This window comes from Dipteris shenzhenensis, chromosome 21 (genome assembly GCF_047967505.1).
Source record: "Dipteris shenzhenensis isolate YYH24624 ecotype China chromosome 21, Dip_SZ_1.0, whole genome shotgun sequence".
Taxonomy (NCBI): domain Eukaryota; kingdom Viridiplantae; phylum Streptophyta; class Polypodiopsida; order Gleicheniales; family Dipteridaceae; genus Dipteris; species Dipteris shenzhenensis.
This window is the reverse complement of record NC_141616.1, coordinates 7823814-7843621: the sequence shown is the minus strand read 5'-3', so window position 1 is coordinate 7843621 and position 19808 is coordinate 7823814. Positions and strand designations below refer to the sequence as shown.

The 19808-nt window shown below is 42.7% G+C and overlaps 1 protein-coding gene across 1 annotated transcript in view; it reads right to left on the bottom strand.

The window, feature by feature from the left end:
- The window catches only part of LOC147888441 (Sodium Bile acid symporter family), a 266247-nt gene that overhangs the window by 67999 nt on the left and 178440 nt on the right, over window positions 1–19808 (bottom strand). Inside the window, exons 12-13 of the mRNA XM_087392161.1 lie at window positions 14281–14366; window positions 13937–14060 (exon numbers count right to left, since the gene is read on the bottom strand). Of these exons, the coding sequence (XP_087248287.1) occupies window positions 13937–14060; window positions 14281–14366 (210 nt within the window). The remainder of the gene's footprint in view (window positions 1–13936; window positions 14061–14280; window positions 14367–19808) is intronic.

The window sequence follows — 19808 nt, the reverse complement described above, 5'->3', positions numbered from 1 at the left end:
TGCTCAAGCATATGCTGATGATTCTTTCTTTACCCCAAAAAATACTCAGAGTGATCTATCCATGATTATGCAGGCTCTTTCTACATATGGATTGGCTGCAAGTCTTTGGGTCAATTTTCAGAAATCAAAATTGTTGCTGTTGCATGCTCATGAATGGCATAGTCTTTTGTGGCCTAGGGAAATTGTTCCCACTTCTCAATTGATTCGACATCTTGGCTATCCTCTAGGTTGGGGACTCACCCATTCTCAACAAACTGATTGGGTGCTCACAAAGTTGAGGGAAAAACTTGAATATTGGAAGCTTGCAACTTGGCCACTACATGTTCGTTTGTGAATAACACAATCCATTTTGATAGCATATATACAATTTTATCTGCCTCTCATCATGTTCACTAAGGCAGATCTGGTTTCCTTTATGTCTGCTATCATGGAAATTTTCTGGTGTTCAAAAAATGGCAAGAAAAGTCTCAGATTACTTTCTATGCATCGTCTCTACTCTCCAAAGATGCACGGGGGTCTGAACATTTTCAATATTCAAATGCATCTACTTGCTCACAGAGGAAAAATGATGTTGCAGTTTATGCAAGGAGATCAGCCTTGGGCTTTCATGATCCGCTCTCTTTTATTACATATTGATACTTCTGCTTTTGGGCATTGGCAGCCTACCAGTGGGATTTCCTATTTGGCTCAAAATCAGAGGCTGCCCTTTTGTCTCTCGTCTGCTTCTTGATTGGAAACATATTTTATCCCACTTGGAATGGAATGGCCAGGATTTTTTGTCGGGAAATTCTTTGAGGGCTGATAATATTTATTGGTCTAAAGTATTCCACCCTTCTTTGGCCATACAAGAACCCAGACATTCTTATTTTCTCTCTTTCAAAGGTATTTAATCTATGGCGGATGTACTTCAAGATGATGGCACTCTTTTATCCTTTTCTATGGCTGCTAGCAAATATGGTTTGGGAGCTCACTATCGTCCTTTATGGCATCGGATTTCAGCAATGCTTTAACCGTTCTTGCCGGTACCTCGTTTGGAACTTCAGAATAGGCTTGAGGATTGGATTTTACATTCTTCTTCCTCTTCAGCCCGTCCTTTGAAGCTCTCACATATCGCAGTGTCATCTTTGTATAAAGTGTTATTATTTCCGCCTTGGATTTCTGACAGAGCAAATTCTGTTTGGCATATGGATCGCCCACTAAAGTGGTGGAGAAAGCGATTGTGTCTCCTTTGGTATTATAAAGTTCCTCTTCGGCAACAGCTTTTCCTTTGGTGAGTCCTACTTGGCATTTTTCCATCTGGCTAGTTACTCGCACATAGACATATTCCTCCAGCTGTTTACCACATATGTCTACACTATGCTGAATCTGTGCTTCACATCTTCTCGCACTGTCCACACACTTGTGATTTCATCGCTCTCATCCGACAGAGGCTTCGAGCGAGATTTCCTACTGTTACTTTTGGCAGGTTTTTCTGGTTGTTTGGTTTTCATCCAGCTAGACAGGGTTTTGACCTATTTTTTGTATGGGTACGCTACTGGGCACTGTGGACTCTATGGATGGACATAAATCATAGAGTCTTGGGTAATCCCCTATTTTCATCTTTTGTCTTTTTCAAACGACCTCTGCAACAATCATTCTATGATTGTATTCAGACTTGTTTGATTGATCACGATGTATATACAGCTTATACTGAGATTTTCAGTTGAGTAGTAGTTACTCCACTTTCGAAGTAACTATGAATGTAATTATTTTACACCAATAAAAGATTTCTTCCCACAAAAAAAGTGTGTGTGTGTAGTTCTAGTCTCAAGGTGTGAGAGAGAGATCCCATGCTAGCCCTTGTGCTCCCACACTGCAGCTACTTGTTTCTCCCTCAATTTGATGCCCTCGAGGTTCCGTTTGACGCCCGTTTTGTGTCCGTACGCTCTGTCAAAAAATTCCCCAAAAAAAAAAAATCGTAGTGTCAAAAATTCGTACGATTTTGTCCATATAGCCATGAAAAATCCATTTAGTTTTGTCCGTATAGTCCGTACACTTTTGTCCGTATAGTTGGGAAAAACCGTACATTTTTGCTATCATAAATTTTTTTTCGTACTGTCAAAAATCCATACGATTTTGTCCGTACAGCTAGGAAAAATCCATACAGTTTTGTACCTGCTCTGCTTTCCTCCTTGTAAAGCGTTGCTGCTTCCAAGCCTTTTCCTTAACTCAAATGGTGGATTATTCCTATGAGAAAACCTTTCACAAAGACAAGTCAGTTTCCAACAAGAAACAAAAATAGGTGATGGATTCAGATGATTCCCTTCGTGACTCTGCTGAGGTTCAGCTTGTTTATGAGGTCATGCATGAAGGGTTTGAAGACACCTGCAAAGGTTAGAAAGATCCACTTTCCACCACTAGCATTATGGTGGAAGTGGATGATATATTTGATCCAGTTAAGGAGTATGCAAAGCATGCCATTATAATTTTCTTCCCAGAACGGATGCATGCTGTAGCAAATGTTGGGAATTGGTTGTCTCGAACCTTGGGTGGTTCTTATGTCAAAAAAGTTCATTATGCAGCGAGGGGCTTTTTTGAGATCATCATGGCTGATGAGGAGCACTGTCAGGTTTTGTTGGAGCATTCTCCTCTCTTCTATGGCCAGCAGATGGTCCATGTCCTGCCCTGGTCTCCCACCCGGGATTATTAGGCATTGATTCGGCATCGATTCGGCATCGTTGCCCTATTTGGGTAGAAGTTGTGGATTTTTCTCAATGCTTGTCTTCTCTTCTACCTAAAATTGCAGCTTCCCTCGGTAAGGTGGTATGTCCACTGCGACCCAATGGAAATTTGAATCGCTTCTGCATTTTGTGGGATACGGATCATCCCACTCCAACATCATATTCGGTTAATGTGAATAATGTTTCCATGGGGAGTGCCTTTTACAAGCTCAAGTGGGGGCTGTTTGCAGGTGCTTGCTTTGAATGCAAGCAATTTGGGCACATGGCTTCACAATGCCCTTCCCGAGCTCCACGGATGCCAGTGCAAGCTGAAATGGTTCAGCCTTTGAATAAGAATGAAAATGCCTCTTCTATGGTAAAAAACAAAGGGGTCAAACAGTTTTTCTCTGTCCAAAACAAAGGCAAAGCCCCGGCTGTCTCAAATGGTAATGCTTCTTTTCCTGTGCCTTTGTCCTCTCCACCTCAGGGAAAGGGGGAAATTTTTTTGACTAATGGATGGCAAACTCCTCGCAAAGTGATCTCCCCCAGGCGACCTTTGCCTTCTCGGACTTGGAGTGGTGCATCCTCTCATGGGAAAACACCTGCTGAAAACTTTGGTGTTGGCTTGACCTGGGCCGCTGTGACTGCAAATCGGACCTTGTTTCCTGAAGAAGTTGCTGCACTTTTGTCCTCTCCTCGGGCTGATGCTTCATCCCAGGGTAGAGGCCCGGACATTGAGGTGGAAATGCAGACGTAGACAACCCGTTAGTTGCTGTACATACCTGTCCCATAACTGTAAATATGCTTGATCATATGAAGTGTGTTACTCTCAATGTACAGGGAATGTGTGATGGTCGCAAATGGAAACTGGTCTGGATGTATATCAAGCAATTGCAGCCTGATATAGTTGCTTTGCAAGAGCATAATCAGCATATGTATGCTGGTCAGATAGGCCATTTTGCTGGTTATGATACCTTCTATGCTGGAGAGCAGTCCTTTTCTGGTGTGGCTTTTTTGGTAAAGCATGACCTTCAACCTGTTGTGGCTCTCAATGATCGCCATGGTAGATGGATTATTATTCAATGCCTTGTTCAAGGGGAAATTTTTGAATTTGCATCGGTTTATGCCCCCCAATCTTCTCGTGATAGAGCTTTGATCTGGGCTGCCATGCATACTTATCCATGGCGACAAGAAGCACCACCAGCCTCCTCCTCCTCAGGATATGGATGTTCCTCTTGAAGAGGGGATTATACAAGATGCTGTACATGTTTTATCTTAGGTTGATACTCGGAGTGAAGCTGAAACGATGAGTCGTGATTTATCTGATGTAGCTCCTTCTTCATATGGTACTTATGTTGATCCAGCTCCTTCGCCTGTGATGATCGTGCCAAAGTCTATTTCTGTTCAAGATGCAGATATTCCTTTTTCTCTGGATTCTTTTCATCCTTGGTTACAACAGGTTTTTGACCCTGTGATTCAAAAATTCCGGCTTCTATTAAGAAGAATCACAAGGACAAAAGATAGCTAGTTTTTTTTGATGGTGCAGTTACTCAACTGCATCGCTTTTTACAAAGAAACAATCTGAAACTGGAAGGATGTTTTGTTTGATTCTCCTCCAGTGGATATGTAAATTTGTACTGGGCTGCCTCATGAGTTTTTCTCTGAGGCTTTACTTATAAATTTTTTCTTTGTACCTATTGGTGGGTTTTTACCTCTTTTTGGGGTTTCCCACACAGAAATAAAAGATTTCACTAAAAAAAGTGTGTGTATGTGTATGTGTATGTGCGTATATCTAGCTTACACTGAGATTTTCAGTTGATGTAATTTCGGCTGCCTCGTTTTTTAGGTCGCTACTCTTGTAATATAATCTATGGCAGGCTAGGTCTTGGGTTTTTTTTCCATTCTAATGCCTCCTACATGGTAGGCTAAATAAATTTATTTTCACGCCTCCTATATGGTAGGCTAAATGTTTGTCTGTTAAATAGTTATCATTACTAATGGGTCCCACATAAAAGGTATGCACATCCTGTCCCTAAAATTCGCACTAGGCTATAACACAATCTATTGAGCAGTGGCTTGTATGTTCGGGTGTCTCACTTTTTGAATGAAAAAGCTAACCCCTTGAATGCCTTTTCCATGGTATGCCTCGTCGCTGTCCTATGTTACTTTTGTCCTTTCTCATGACATTTTGTGCCTCCTACATGGAAGGCTAGGCAATTGATTTTCAAAAGTATTGTCCTTACTAATACTTCGTATTTGGAAGGCTACTTCTTTTGCCCTAAACATTTCTTTTTGCCTCCATTACTTTTTTAATATCCCACCATGAATCTGGATAGGTCTCTTTCTCCTAGGTAAAGCAATAACAAGCCGGGATGTGCAGAAATTACCTGTCTACCCTTTTAAACCTTTGTTGTCCTAACAACTGGTTTTCTCTGGATGGTGGCAGGTAAGTAGATCCCACCCGTGGAGTATTCGACACCTGAAAGATTCAACTTTGATTTCTTGATGTACTTGCAAGCTTTACACACACATGCAAATCCCGTTAACCTCTGGCCGGGTTAATCATGTTCCTCGTTGACTCTATCTTCTTGCCAAGCCTATGCAGGACTGCTGGAATAAGGTCCTCTCGCAATTTGGCTTTCGAAACGACATTTGCCCCCCACCTGCTCCAGGGATCCAAGCAGTTCTTGCTTGTTTCCTAGATAACGGGTTTCTTACCAAGATTTTTCAATTTGAAAAAGAGAAAAAGAAGAACAATACTCCCTCGGCACTTTGTATTGCATCCATCAATGGCTGGCTTCAATTACTTTTGATTTCCCGTAAGGACCCTTATGTTGCAAACATCTTTCGACAACCTACTACAACAACTCAATGACATTAACTTGTTTGATGATCAAGATATTGCATCTTATCACAAGTCTCTCCCAGGCCATCATCAACAAGCTTCTTCTAGTCAACAACCTCCCTGTGATTTCTTTGCCATAACAAATTGCATGTGTTTCCCACAACCCTCTAGTGGATGTTGATGGCCTGGATTCAGCTGACAAAGAAGTCCTCGCTAATCTCACCCAAGACTTTATTGCTACTAATTCCTCTCCCAGTAATCCTCTCTGAGAATTCTCCTCTTTTCCTCCGCAACAACTCGAGCTTGATTGAATTAGTTCCTTTCATAAGCTCTGGGGCTTCGAATCTCTCAATCATAGGGCCCCTTTTACCATAGAGTCCCTTACCACTCTCTGTAGCTTGTCTTCCGAATCAGTAGACCAATGCAAATTTGTTGTTTGGCAGGGGAAGCAGTTTCTCTCTACTGATCTAAACTGCACCCTCTCTCTTTTCTCTCTAAACTCCTTTGATCAAACGAAATGTGCTAGCCACAATGTGTACTTTCGTACCAAGGCCATTCCTACCGATAAATCAGGTAAAAAATATCTCAAAATCTTATGGAATATTCATCGCCCATACATCAAGTGCCCTTGCTCCACTAGAGAAGGATCTGACTGCTCTCTTCCATTATGTGGCTCGATCAAGTGCTCTGGTTCATGATCCATAATCTCGAAAACCTATTTAAGCTAGAATCCCCCAAAGCCCAATTTTATGTCTTCATTGTCTGGATTGCTTCTCTCCTGCTTGAAGCACGAACAAGACTTATTGTCTATTTTCTATTTCATGAACAATTGCTTGTGGCAGCCCGTAACCTTGCCCATTTGGCTCCCAACTCTCCTTTTCTACCCAAAATAAAGCATACCCCCGTGGCCCTAGTTATCGAAGGTTTCTTAAAACAAACCCTTCTGACTGATTCTACCAAAAGCTCTTTTAAAAAAGCCAAATACCTATCATCTCATGGTTCCACCTCCTCTAGCTCGGCAAAACTTCCCATGCATGGCTCCCACGGGTACGCAACCTTTTTACACAGGTCACACTCTCTATGTACTAAAAGACTTATCACAAAGAGATTTTTTGATGTTGTTTTTTGCTCAAAAGCCTTTGAGTTCATTAAGCCTAGGAAAATCTTTTATGAGCTCATACATTGTTTTAAACCCGACAAATTGAGGTCGTTTAATGATTTTGGATTTGCTTGGTCTTATACCACTAACATTGCCAATTAGCACCTCCATTATTGAAAAACTCAACACGTTTAACTTAGGACGTACAACCATAACCGGTCTCCCCTTTCTTATGTGTACCTACAAATGTCATAAGAATTCTTTCCGTTGGCTGACCAATGTGCATTCTTGCATTTTTTCTCAAATTACTAGTATTTTAAACTTTGTACTTAGTAGCTTTATTCTCGAAATTAAGAATATATCTTTTTTGTTTCATAAAGATACCCTAGTATTTTATGGAAAAAGAATCAATTCCTTTTGGTTGATCGATAACTCAACCTCTTTTCTCATCAATCTTCCCCTGCTATTAACCTCCATGCACACATTTGATGTTACCACATGTTATGAAGCCATAATGGACGTGCTAATTACTTGTTCATCAAGGGGGGTAGATTCAAACTCCTTTCTAGATAATCTCTGAATGGCCAAACAGTGATAGAGCTTTTTGCATATAAATGTAGGAGTTTGAGGAGACTTATCAAGGCCAGTAATAAACAAATGAGACGAAAGAAAGTCCATCTCACTCAAGAGGCATTCATCTTTAAACCATGGAAAGGAGGAAGCCTAGTTCGGATATTTTTTATCAATTTTTGATAGGCAGAGTGTTTGGATTTTGTCTCTTCAGTATCTCTTCATGCTCAGAATCCTCTTCTGAATACTTAGCTGCTGAAATCTCTTTACAGTAACCTACCCAATAAACTGAAACACATTCTCAACAAACTGGTCAGTATTAAAACGATTCTCTCACCCAAATGTTTCATTGAACTAGGTAGACCTTGGCTATGGATGATTTTGCGATGGAGAGCTACTTAGTCTATAGAAACTATAGACCTTCAATCTTTTTTTCCAACTCTTCTATTTCAGCCCTATTTATCCTATCAGATGCTCTACATGGAGGAGAAAAATGTTTATTCTCTGTCCATACTCTACAATGAATATGCCTACTCTACAATGAATATGCCTACTCTCTATTCAATTCACGCATCCATACACCAGTGTTGGCTGAATGAATAGCATTTACTCTTAGTTCTATGTTCATCGTAGAGTCCTGGAATGAGGAGTAGAAGCCTCACCCTCCTACTTGGATGCTTTGCCTTTCCCTTTTACAGAATTGGTTTCGACAATTTTGGGTAATAGAGTAGGACATTTATGTTATGGATGCCCTGGCTTATGTTGCTTACATCTGAAACATTTACCCTCCTTAATTAGCTTTTTCTTCTCATCGTCAGTCATGGAAGGAAATGGTATCCATCCAGGACATGATTGGCTGTTAACATTTTGTACAATAGCTTTCTCCTTTCCTTTGTTGAAGGGTCTACGAGGATTCAATTTCCTCTCAGCAATCTCAGCTAATTTAGTGAGGTCTTTCAAGCTGGTTGGGTTGAACATTTCAACCTCATACCTCACTTTCGGGGTTAGGGCTGCTAAATACTTCTTCCTTCTATCATCCTCGCTCTTCTCAGGTGACTCTAAAGAGAGTTTCAAGAACCTAGCTGTAAATTCAGCATTACTCTCGTTTTCAAATTGCCTCAACCTTTCCCAACGGAAGGTCAATTCTTCTTCATGCCTCGGAGGCATGAAAGTGGCCTTAAGTTGCTCTACAAATTTGGACTAGTGAAGAATAGGCTCTTTTCCCGTTTTTGATAAAGACCACGACATCAAAGCATCCATCTGTAGATGTAGTGTGGCAAGAGCAAGCTTCTCGTGGTCGGTCTTATCCTGATGGGCAAAATATAGCTCAAAATGGCGAATCCAATTGAGGATTTTATCCGCCTCTCTTGCTCCATCATACTTTGGGAACTCTATTCTCTCTCGGGGTTGGAATTTAGCTCTCTTTGAGGGGGTACTTAAATCGTCATCCCTAAAATTCAGCACTCTCTTAGTTCCTAATTTTGTCCTAATGGACTGTTCAATCATATGGCTAAGTTGAGAAACCAGCTTATCAACGGGAGACTCCTCTCTCCCTCTTGCACTTGGATTATAATCCATGTGTACGGGATTTTGAGTTAAAGGCGTAAACTCAACGCCTTGCTTTTGGATGAACTCATTTCTAAAGGAAAACTCCCTATCAAGAGATTCTTGAAGGAGAGATGAAGGTAATTCTATATGTGGGTTATCATACTCAATATGTGTAAAACTCTCATCTACATCATCCTCTTCAGGAGAAGGTGATGGTGTTCTCTCTCTATCTCCTTCTGGTAGTGGAGGAAAAAGAAAAAGTTCATTATTAAATATCCCTTCCCCTTCCATTCTTTCCTTTTAGTAATACAAGAGAGAAAATGACTTGTAATTTCAGAAAAGGGTTTATTTTACAGCAAAAGTCAAGTGTTGTAGAGTTGGTGGTACTTATCCGACTCCCGCTTCATTTGTGTCAGGAACACTTGAAATGGCCTCTTCTTCCTTCTCTTTTAAGCTTTTCTTCTTGTATTTCTGCTGTAAACTGGTGCACTCCGTTTGGGCTACTTATTTTGAGTGGATTGGAGCTCTAGATACCGTTATAGGGGGTACTTGATGGGTGGATCACCCCCTTAAAATCTTGTTCTAATCCGACTTTCCGTTGGGGAGAATGGGGGGGGGGGTTCTCTTTTTCGTCACGGTTTAAGGGTTTTCAGGGTCTATTCGTAAGGGGGAGGGGGGGGTGTGTCACCCCGTTCCCTGTCCAAAGACCCAAAAAATCAGTACCTCATGGCTTCCGAATTTGTGGCTTCCTGAACTGCGGCAAATGTGCGGTCCTATTTCGCACAGGGTCCTTGCAAAGGACTGTTTCTCGCACAGGTACCTGGCAGAAGTCTCTTTCGCGCGCAAATTTTAAGGGTGCACTTCCACGCCCACGCTGTGTCACTTACGGCCCTGCAGGCAGGAGTGCTTCCCGTGCCCTTTCTAACGCCCGCAACTCTCCGCACGTGGCCTTCCTGCTGCTCTCTTTGCTTGCGCCTTGCGTGCAGTCTTGCGTGCAGTCTTCGCCTGCGCGTCACCTCCTTCTACGACCCTCTTCCACTCAGCGGCCAGTCTTCTAGTACGCTCGCATCTACTGTCCATACTTCCGTCCCGCACACTCCGTCGCGGTCGTTGATTGTCACAGCTCTGATACCAAATGTGAAGAACCAGCCTTCTCAAGAATGCAAATGTGTGCAATGCATGCAGAATTTGAATGCCGATTGGCCCTCCAATGGGAAAGAGCGCCCTCGTGAGAGTACTTGTTTCTATTTTCGACCTACATGCAAGGTGTGTGTGAGATGGTGGATGAATGCAATGTGAATGAAGAATGTTACGTGAGATTCACAATGAAAGGGTGATACCCTTTCATTAATTATCCCTTGAAATCACTCAAGTTCCATCTTCCCATTTACACCTACCCTTAGCCTATGACCCATGCATCTACCATTCAATGCACCTTCATGCACCCTTCCCTTCCTATTGCTTCTAGGACCTAGATACGTGTGTGCACATTTTTATTAATAGAATAAGTATCACATGTCCAAATTCGATGCTGTCTGAAGCAGTGGCTCCAGCTCAACTAGTCCTATCTGCCAAGGCTAAAAGCACTTGTCAAGAACTGACAGAAATCATTCATGTTCGGAAATTAATTCAAGATAAGGCCGCTTCCCTGTGCGATTCCACACATTTTCTTTAATCCAATAACCTCAAGAAGGTTCATAAATGAGAAACCAGGGCAAGGAAAAGGGATTTTATGGATAAGGGTTGCTCGTCCAAGGAGTAGTTTAAAAACTTGCATTATAGAAGTCAATATGATAATATTTCCCGGGTTAAATGCTTGGATAGTACTTGGAGCGATTCGGGGACGAGTATTTTCCGAGTGAAATCTTTCGAGCGTCCGAGCAAGGGAAAAAAAGCTTCCAACTATGTAAGAATATGGCAAAAATAGATCGGAACAAAACATAGTTTCATTTAGAAATATGCAAAGTATTATAGCAATGCCTATTTTATACACAAATATTTACAAGAATCTTTTGGAATGGTGAGTAACATAATGGGATGGATTTTGAAGAAACCCACATGTAGAGTAGACTTCTCTATGAAAATTCCCTTATGATCCTTCCTCAATATTTCTTATAACTTTTACTTAATAGGGAGTGACATTGACAACCCTCTCTCAACCTAGCTTCATGAAAGGGTTTCTACAAATAAACCTCATTGAAGCAAGCCATCAAGGTAGTTTCGCCAGCGAAACCCCTTTAAAGTGATTATGAGGGATGTTTATTAAACGAATTATTTTTCAACACTTTTTTAAGGTAATAGCAGGGGTACAAAGGATGTCTATGAATAAGAAATTTAATGTTATGTAAAATTGAATGAGTGACTATTCTGTATATTTTTATGATAAAGGGATCTAGTTCTAGTGAAAATAAAAGTGTAAAAACCATGTTTCCTAAAGAAATACAAATTTTTAAATCTCTTGAAAAACATGCTCGGATAAACCTGCTCATAGGTTTTTGCTCGTAAAATTGATGCATCCGACAGATTCTAGAGCACAACTAGCTCAGACTTGTGTTTCTCACTTCGTCCTCACTTTGGGCGAGTTGATTATGCATCACAAGATGTTATCTCATCTAGGCAATCTTGGACAGCATTACTAATGCTTATATTGGCATTGAATATGCCAAATGCACTCAGGATGTCTTAATCATGCAAGTGGATATTGAAAAAGCCCTTGACATAGTGAGATGGGAGATGTCATGAGGCAATTGGGCTTTGGTCCTAAGATGCAAAATGTTGTTTATTGGCTTTATGCAGATGGCATAGCTTCTTGTTAATTATCTCATGCACTCTCTTCTTCTTGGTCAGTGAGCCGCTCTGTCCGTCAAGGTTGTCCTCTTAGTGCCCTGCTCTTTGCAATTTGTACACATCCACTATTGATGCACATGGATGCTTTAGTTTCACAAGGATGCTTGCATGTTATTAACTTTCCTGGAGGCACACCATTTGTGAGCCAGGCTTATGCAGATGATTCCTTTTTCTTTCTACAAAATTCCGACTCACATGTTCGGTATCTTATGCAGGCCTTGGATCTCTTTGGTCAATTTTGCTAAATCAAGACTTTTGCCTCTACAGGTGTGTGATTGGCATCATCTTTTGTGGCCGGCCTCTCGGTTCCTCTTGATCAGGAGGTGCGTCATTTCAGGTATCCTATTCGCTAGCATATCTCCCACCCCTAGAGAGACTTTGGGTGCTGCAGAAGCTTTTTCATAAGTTGGACTATTGGAAATTGTCTACGTGACTGCTGCATGTTTGCCTTTGGATTGTGCAGTCTATCCTCGTGGCATGTGTGCAGTTTTATTTACCGTGCTGATTCCCTAGTCATCTCTTGACTTTCAAAAGTTTATCACCAAGATTATGGAATGCTTTTGATCGTAAGAGGCTTCAACCTTATTAATAATTAAAGACACTTTCATCTGTTCGCCTAGAATGCATGGGGGTTTGAAACATTTTTGACATTCACATTCACATTCACATTCACATCCTGGCTCGTAAGGCCACTCTCTCACCCTCCATTTTGGAGCAACGTCAACAATAGGCTGTTCTGCTTCCTGTCTGGGTGGCTCTCTTTGTACCGATACTTTTGGCCATTGGATTCCAGCTATTTATGATGTTATTTCTAGGCACAAACGTGGCCGTATTCTCAGCTGGCTTTTTTCCTCTCACTCGATACGTGATTGGGGGAAGCTTCTAGTTCATTTAACTAGTTGGGTCACCCTCTAGATGTAGGCAATTCCCTCCGGTTGCAGAGTATTCACTGGATCAGAGTGTTTATTCCTCCCTTTACTTGTCTTCAGATCCAAAAGGCGTATTTCCTGCATAGTTTGGGTGTTTCTACAGTGTGAGATGTGATGGATGATAGGGCTATACTCTCTATTTTGCAGGGCAATATATAGTACTACTATGCATCACATATGGGTATGCATTCCCAAACAGAGTATGCATCACAGATCTATTTGGCACACTCTTACTGCTATGCTACAGTCTTTTCAGCATTTCCCTTGTCTGTTTACCACTTTCCTCAATTAAATTGGAAGTTTGATTGGGACTCTCTAATCAGTACCTCCTTTTCATTTGCAGATCTCTCTGCTGAGAAAGCTTATCATCTTTTGCTCCAACAACCCTGGATTCAACAACATAGGAATCTCTTTTGGCATCTTCACAAGCCTCTTTGCTTGGTGGAAGGCCTATCTTCAATGCATTTGGAGTAGCAAGCTTCCTCTGAAACAACAGTTCTTTCTGGGGCACTATTTGGTAGGGGTCTTACCGGTGGATTCATTATTGATTGCTCAGCGTATTGCTTTCTTGGTTTGCCCACGTCCACGGGAGACTGTGCTACATCTCTTTAGGACCTGTCCTAGTGCTCAACGTTTTCATTTTCAGGATGAGAATGGAACCTTATGCTCGTTTTCCTAGGATTACTTTTGGTAGACAATTCTAGCTGTTTGGTCGCTCACTTATTTTATTGGTGTGGCTTTTAGGATCTATGGTCCTCATATCATGCCTGTAACATTCGACTATATGGACACTGTTCTATTGATGTTTTTCAATTCTTTCTTTCATCCTTGCTTAGATCTCTCTAGGATGCACATTTTCTTGGAAACCTTCCTTTTGTCCATTTGGAAATTTTATATTAGAATTTCTAGTCTTGAGTAGTAGCTGTTCCACTTTGGGACAGCTATCAATGTACATTCGTCTTAATCAAGATGGTTCTTTTATAAAAAACAAGTTTGTGTGTTTTCTTTCCAATGAAAAAAAAAGCATCTAGGAGCCTATGCATGCATGAGCCCAGCGTACAAACAGGCAACACGATGATGCTGTCTTGCATGTTTGCGCGCCGGTTCGTGCATAGGTTTCCATACGCTTGTTTTTTAAAAAATTTACACATACACCAACACAAAGGGGACTTCACATTTTGGATTTTATAATGTAAGAACTCCTATTTCTCCCATATATAATTTTGGTCTTCTGCAAAAGTTAATAGATCCTTCTTTCTTTCTTTCTCCTTTTATTTTCTTTTGTGCATTGATATATATATGCTATTTGGACAACTGAAAATAAACATGTAACTTGGAAAGGGAGGTAAATCACTAAATTAATTACTAAAAGTAGGTTTAAAATTTGTTGAAATCAAACCTGACTTGCAGTAAGAATAATTGCCCATGCAATAGGCTTTTTTTGATGGTCAGTGCTTTTTATAACATGGTGTAAAACTAGCATCCCTAAAGTATTCCACCCCAAAAAGACGAAATGTATGAACCTGCAGCAGCAAACCAACCATGATATGTGAATTGATGATTTGAAAGGTTTCTTTATAATTCTCTCTTTGCTAATCAAATTATCTTTTTCCAACACATTCTATAATTCATTAGTAGCTATAGGCAGTATGAAATTTTTCATAGAAATGTGAGAAAAAATAAATCATTGAAACCATTATACTTTAAATGAAGTTTTATAGTCAAGGCATTTGAGATCCTTACATGCCAAGTGCAATAGCAATAGACAGATTCAGGACACTCAAATGTAACATTAATTCTCTTGAGCAACTTACTTGCATCCATGGTACCTGCAAACAATTTGAAGGACACATTCATGTAATCAAACTCTTGAATATTTTGTAATTGGATTAACAGATTTTGGAACAAACGAAATACAAGTGGACTTAAAGGGAGGTCTACACAAAAATAATCATATGAGCTTTTGATATGGCTTCATTTTAAGATGTGATAAACTCAAATTGGATCTTCACTTGGTCAAGCTTGATCGTGCATCCAGGGTTGTGGTGGTCAATTAGGTTTTGTTGTCCATTGCTTTGTTTATTTGTTCTTGTTGGTGCTGTTCTAGTGAGTGTATCACTCAGCTCAAGAGACCTGTAACGAATTTTTCTATGGAGTGGTCTTGATGGTGCAACGGATGTCATAGCCAGGGTGACTTGGGAGACATTGATCCTTACCACACATGAAGGCAGGCCTAACATCATAGATCCGGATTTACAGTGCAGGGCCTTGCTTTGCAAGGTTGTGGTGAGAGGACTTATGCCAGGACAAGAGTCATGGAAGGATTTCTTTAAGCGCAACATGCAGTCCTATATACCAACTTCGAGAGGTGACTGGAGTTACAGTACTAGATGGATTTTCACTTCAGCTCGCCTCAAATCTCCCTCGTCCCCTCTTATGGCCGCTATCCCGAAGGCTTGGACTAGCTTCAAGAATACTCTTCAAAGAGTTCCCCCTTCCTCTTGTGAAGGGATAGACATGCAGCTGGTCATGTGGAACGATGGCATACTTGATGATCATGGTAGACCACTTGGTGTCTTACACTATATAGCATTGGTCCAATGGGAGAGAGGTCCTGCTTCCACAGTGGGGTCCTAGAAGCTTTCAAAAAGCTTCCAGAGGAGCATAAGGCCCAATTAGTAAGCCATCTTAGAGGGAGCATAGGCAGAATTTAGCAAATTGATGCAGCCATTCCAGTCGATCGGATGGAAACACATGATATTCCTATTTCGTGTTCCACTTGGATGAGTGCATCAATGGAGCAGACATTCCTCTACAGGTTTGCGGTATGTGGGCGGATGAGGATGCCTTGGTTTTGATGTCCTTGGGGGTGGCAGGCTGTCCAGACGACTGATGATGTTTTTTAAATAAAAAAGTGACTCCTGAGAGTGAAGATAATCTCCGCCCAAATGGAAGTGAGAGGGTCAGCCTCCGTGCATAAATGGCCCCCAAGGACAAAAGAACATCGCGAACACCATATCTACCATAGGGCAATGCTGGAAATCACCTCCCAGGCTGACCTTGCAGGTGAAGTAGGCATGGAATCTTGAGCTGGTACAGGTACCAAAAGTAAATCCTGCGGCTCCATGATGCTGACATCTGTGGGACCCTGTCTCTGGCGACGCTGCATGAAGAAACCGTGGTCTCCTAGCTCTGACTCAAAGAGAGCAAGGGCTCCAGATCCTGTCCCCCAAAGGGCAGCACCCCATGTCATCAAAAAGGACTCGGATGTAACATATGAGAACAGCCTGAAGATACCTGTCCATACCACTCTAGAGCTGGGGCAGCTCCATAAAAAATGCTTACTAGATTCCTCTTCAAGCTGACAACGCATACACAAGGAGGGTCTACCATCTGCTGAAGCCAAGTACCCACAGGTATACCCCTATGTATAGTGAGCCAAAGAAAGTAGGAGACTTTCCTGGCTCTACTGATGCCCCAAAAATGAGTCCAGTAGCTCAGCAAGAGCTCTGCAGTAAGTCCCTGTGCGTGCCAATGCTGTGAGGCAGATGGTAGGTGATGAGAGTCTCTCTGCTGAAGCCTGTAACCTGCCCTCATCGAGTACTGGAAAAAAGAAAGAGGACGAACGCTTGCCACCGGAGCAGGCCACGCCCACTCACCTGGGTCCCAGTCGAGCTCCGCAAGAGGTCGACCCTGAAAAATCCAAAGTCTCCATCTAGGATCCTCTGCAATGGTCAACCTAGAAGGATCCGTGGCCCATTCCTTACCCAGGCAACCAATGACCCTGACTCTCTGCCAAAGGAGCTCCTGTCGATCCAGGGGCTGAGTGGGATACAATCTGTGAGAACATATGTAAGCATATCCCTCCACTCTTGAGGAATAGCTCTCATGATCAGTAATCTGGTGGCAGCAATCTGTCCAAGTGGCCCGTGTCCATCTCAAATCTCCTCCTCTGACATCTCCACACCTCCTCTGAACCAATCTCTGACTGTCACAACCCCCTGAGCATGCCATCTGGCCAAGGGAGTCCTAAGTTCTGTACCAGGGGAAGATCCCTGATATCGAACCAGGGGGTTATGATAGAGTGGCTGTTGGGCAATTTCCTCTCTAGAGGAGAGAACTGCTCTGATGAGGTGTTGTCAAAAGTGATCCCATATCTGAATAAGCCTTTTCACAAGTGGTGAGGAAGGCCGAGAATGCTAGTCCGCCAAGAAGATCCAACTGACTCTACTTGCCCACCGGCCTGCTGCTCTAGGGGTGCACTGGTGAATCACATGCAGTAGGAACTGCTTCCACGGCTGATCTCCTGGAGTCAAACCTCTAACAAGAAGTTTGATTAAAAGGGCTCTGCTCTGCATCTCAGGATCAAGAACCCCAAGTCCTCCCTGCGAGGAGGGTAAAGTGATAGTATCCCATGAAACCCTGGCCCTAGTGTCCTCAGAACTGATGATGTTTTATTATAGATTCCATTTCATCCGGTCATCATTGTTGGATTGGTGGAGCTTGGCTCATACACAGAGTGGTACTTGGACCCTCACCCGTCTTGTTACCCTGGGAGTGTTGAGATTGTGGCTGTATGGGGGTGTTCCCATAAGGTACTTTTGCAGTGGGATCTCGGGGAATGGGAATGGATTGATGAAGGGCACCGAGAGAAGAGCCTTCCCTTCTTTCGTCACATTGTTAGTAATGCCAAGAGATTCCAGTTGAGCTGTAGAGGTTTGAAGGCCCTCCATAGTACCGCATTGGGAGTGTTACGAGATTTCAGCTCACATACAGAAGCATTTCTAGAGGAGACTTTGAAAATCCTGCCGGAATAGAACAAGCACTCTATTCTTTTGGCTTTATATTCATGGCGGGATTGCCGTGAACCTTTGGAGGTTCAGCTTCGGAGCTGACCCTACTTGTTCTTCCTGCCTCTATGCTGTGGATTCACTTCAACATTGCCTTTGGGATTTGCAGACAGGCCATGATAATTTGGAAGGGACAAGCCAAGATTCTCTTCTTCATGACTTGGGGCTCAGTTGCTTGGCTCTCTCTTTTGGGCCCCCAGGTCTTCTATGAGAGACATGACTCATCTTGGGCTTTATCGATTCGTTTTCATTTAGTTGAGCCATGATCTCTGGATGATGTTCCGGATTGAAAGTTGTAAATGCATCCATGGACTCTTCTTGGGAGATACTATTAAGTATTACAGTGTGGCATATTTGGAGAGCTAGATGCATAGAGGCTTTGGGTGGATCACAGATCCACCCTTCTTATACCTTGGCCAATATATGGACAGACTATATGGACAGACACGATACATACATGGATGGCCATCTTGGCGACCATGCAGGGGTCCTCACGTGCAGCCTCTGCTAGGAGAGCCATATTTTTCAGAGAATGGGGGGGCTCCCCTTTCTTCTCTCAGTCTACTAGATGGTTGAGATGGCATTTTTAACCTCAACCTTGGTTGTTTTCTACCTCCTTTTGAGGGGTTTTTCTCGTGCACCACATGATGTATTGCCACCTTGAGTTTTTTCCCTCACGGATTTTGTTCATATTTAATAGAAGTTTTCTTATGGGAAAAAAAATGGATCTTCACATAATTATCGTTCAGCAGCTCCCCGTCGTGCTACCCTCTCTCCCTGCTCCATAGCTCCCTTCTTCCTTGCCCCTAGCTCCCTCCTCTCAGCCCTCCCTCAGCCCCTCAGTCCCCTCGCATCCCTTCCTCCCTCCCCAGCTGTCTGCTTCATGAAGTGAACAAAATCTCTCGAAATCGTGCTCGATCTGCTGCCTTTCAAAGCTTGGAAAGTGCGGCTCCCTGGCACCAGTCTGAATTGCAGGCACTCTACACCTGCATTTTTGCTCCAGAAAGTGCACCTTCTACAGCTCCTGCTTCGAGGTCTCCACAGCTCCAAAGGCAGCATTTTTTACAACTCCATTTTGAACTTTCAAGTCTTCAAAAACAGCTCCAAGAGCTTCTGCAATTCACTTCTTCTTGTGCCTTGAATCTGCTTGAATTCGTTTCTACATTGGGCCAGGAAATCGCAGCTCATTTCAAGCAGCTTCTTGTGATTTTTTATGCTCCTTTCCAAGAACTTTTGCTGTCCAAATACACAAGCAGTGCCTTCCGTCCCCTCCATTTCAAGTTCTTATTTTCTGTTTACACAGCCTGGAATGTACGAAGGTTGCTGCAGATTCTAGGCCCAGAAAAGTGGGCACTTCAAGCTCCAAGTCCCTCTGTTCATTCTGCAAATTTGCTATAGGACTGGCTGCTAAAATCATGGCCCTCAGCTCTCAGCCCCTTCAGCCTCCCTCAGCCCCTCCTCCTCTCTCTCACCTTTCTCTCCCCCTCTCATCCTATCCCTCTCCCTCAACCCTTCCTCCTTCCTATCTCCCTTAGCCTCCCTCCGCTTAGCTTTTCTTTAGGTTCTCTCCTTCCTCTCTTCTCCTTCCCTTAGCGCTCCCCTCTTCCCTCTATAAACGATGGACGGAATTTTTTGGTGTTCGAGCCGGCCATCCACAACCGATTGTCGAATGGAACCACATTCAGGCAATCTTCAACCGCTTACATGGCCGCGAGGACCATTACTTTTTCAAAAGATGAGCTGCCATAACTCAAAAAATATGTGGAACTTGAAAGCGCTAGTACTCTCTTCGTGCACATCCATGGGTCCCACCCTTCAAGATCTCAGAGGCTCGGGACAGGATTCTTGCCACCCTCCACCCAGACCTTGTTCCACGCCTTTCAAATGTTTGGCTTTTGGATGAGGTTTTTTCTAGGTTGCTTTTGATTCTCCACAGGCTGCGAGTTATGTGCTAAAAGCTAGTCCCTTAGCACTCCGTTCTAGGAGGATCTTTCTTACTCCATTCACTTTGGGATTTGACCCAGCGGAGGAGGACAAGGGGGTTACTTCACTCTTCATCATATTTCTCGGTCTTCCACAGGTCTACCATCGACTTCTAGAATCCATTGGAGCATTTTTTGGGCAGGTCACAGAGATCCCCCCTTTCCTTGGTTCGCCTTCGTCTGTAGCAGAGGCAATTATATCGGATGGGGTCATTGTCACCAACCGCGATAATTTAGATGATTATGTTATGCTGCAGTGTCCAAATGGCTCTCTCTTTTGGCAAAGAGTAGAGATCTTAGGCAGACAAGATCAGTGTCTTATCTACTGCTGCAGGGCTTTCGGGCACCTTGCTAGAGATTGAAGAAAAGAAATCTTAAAATGCAGCTATTCCACAAAGATCTCCTTTACCTTCTACACATCAGGCGCCTCCGACTTGAC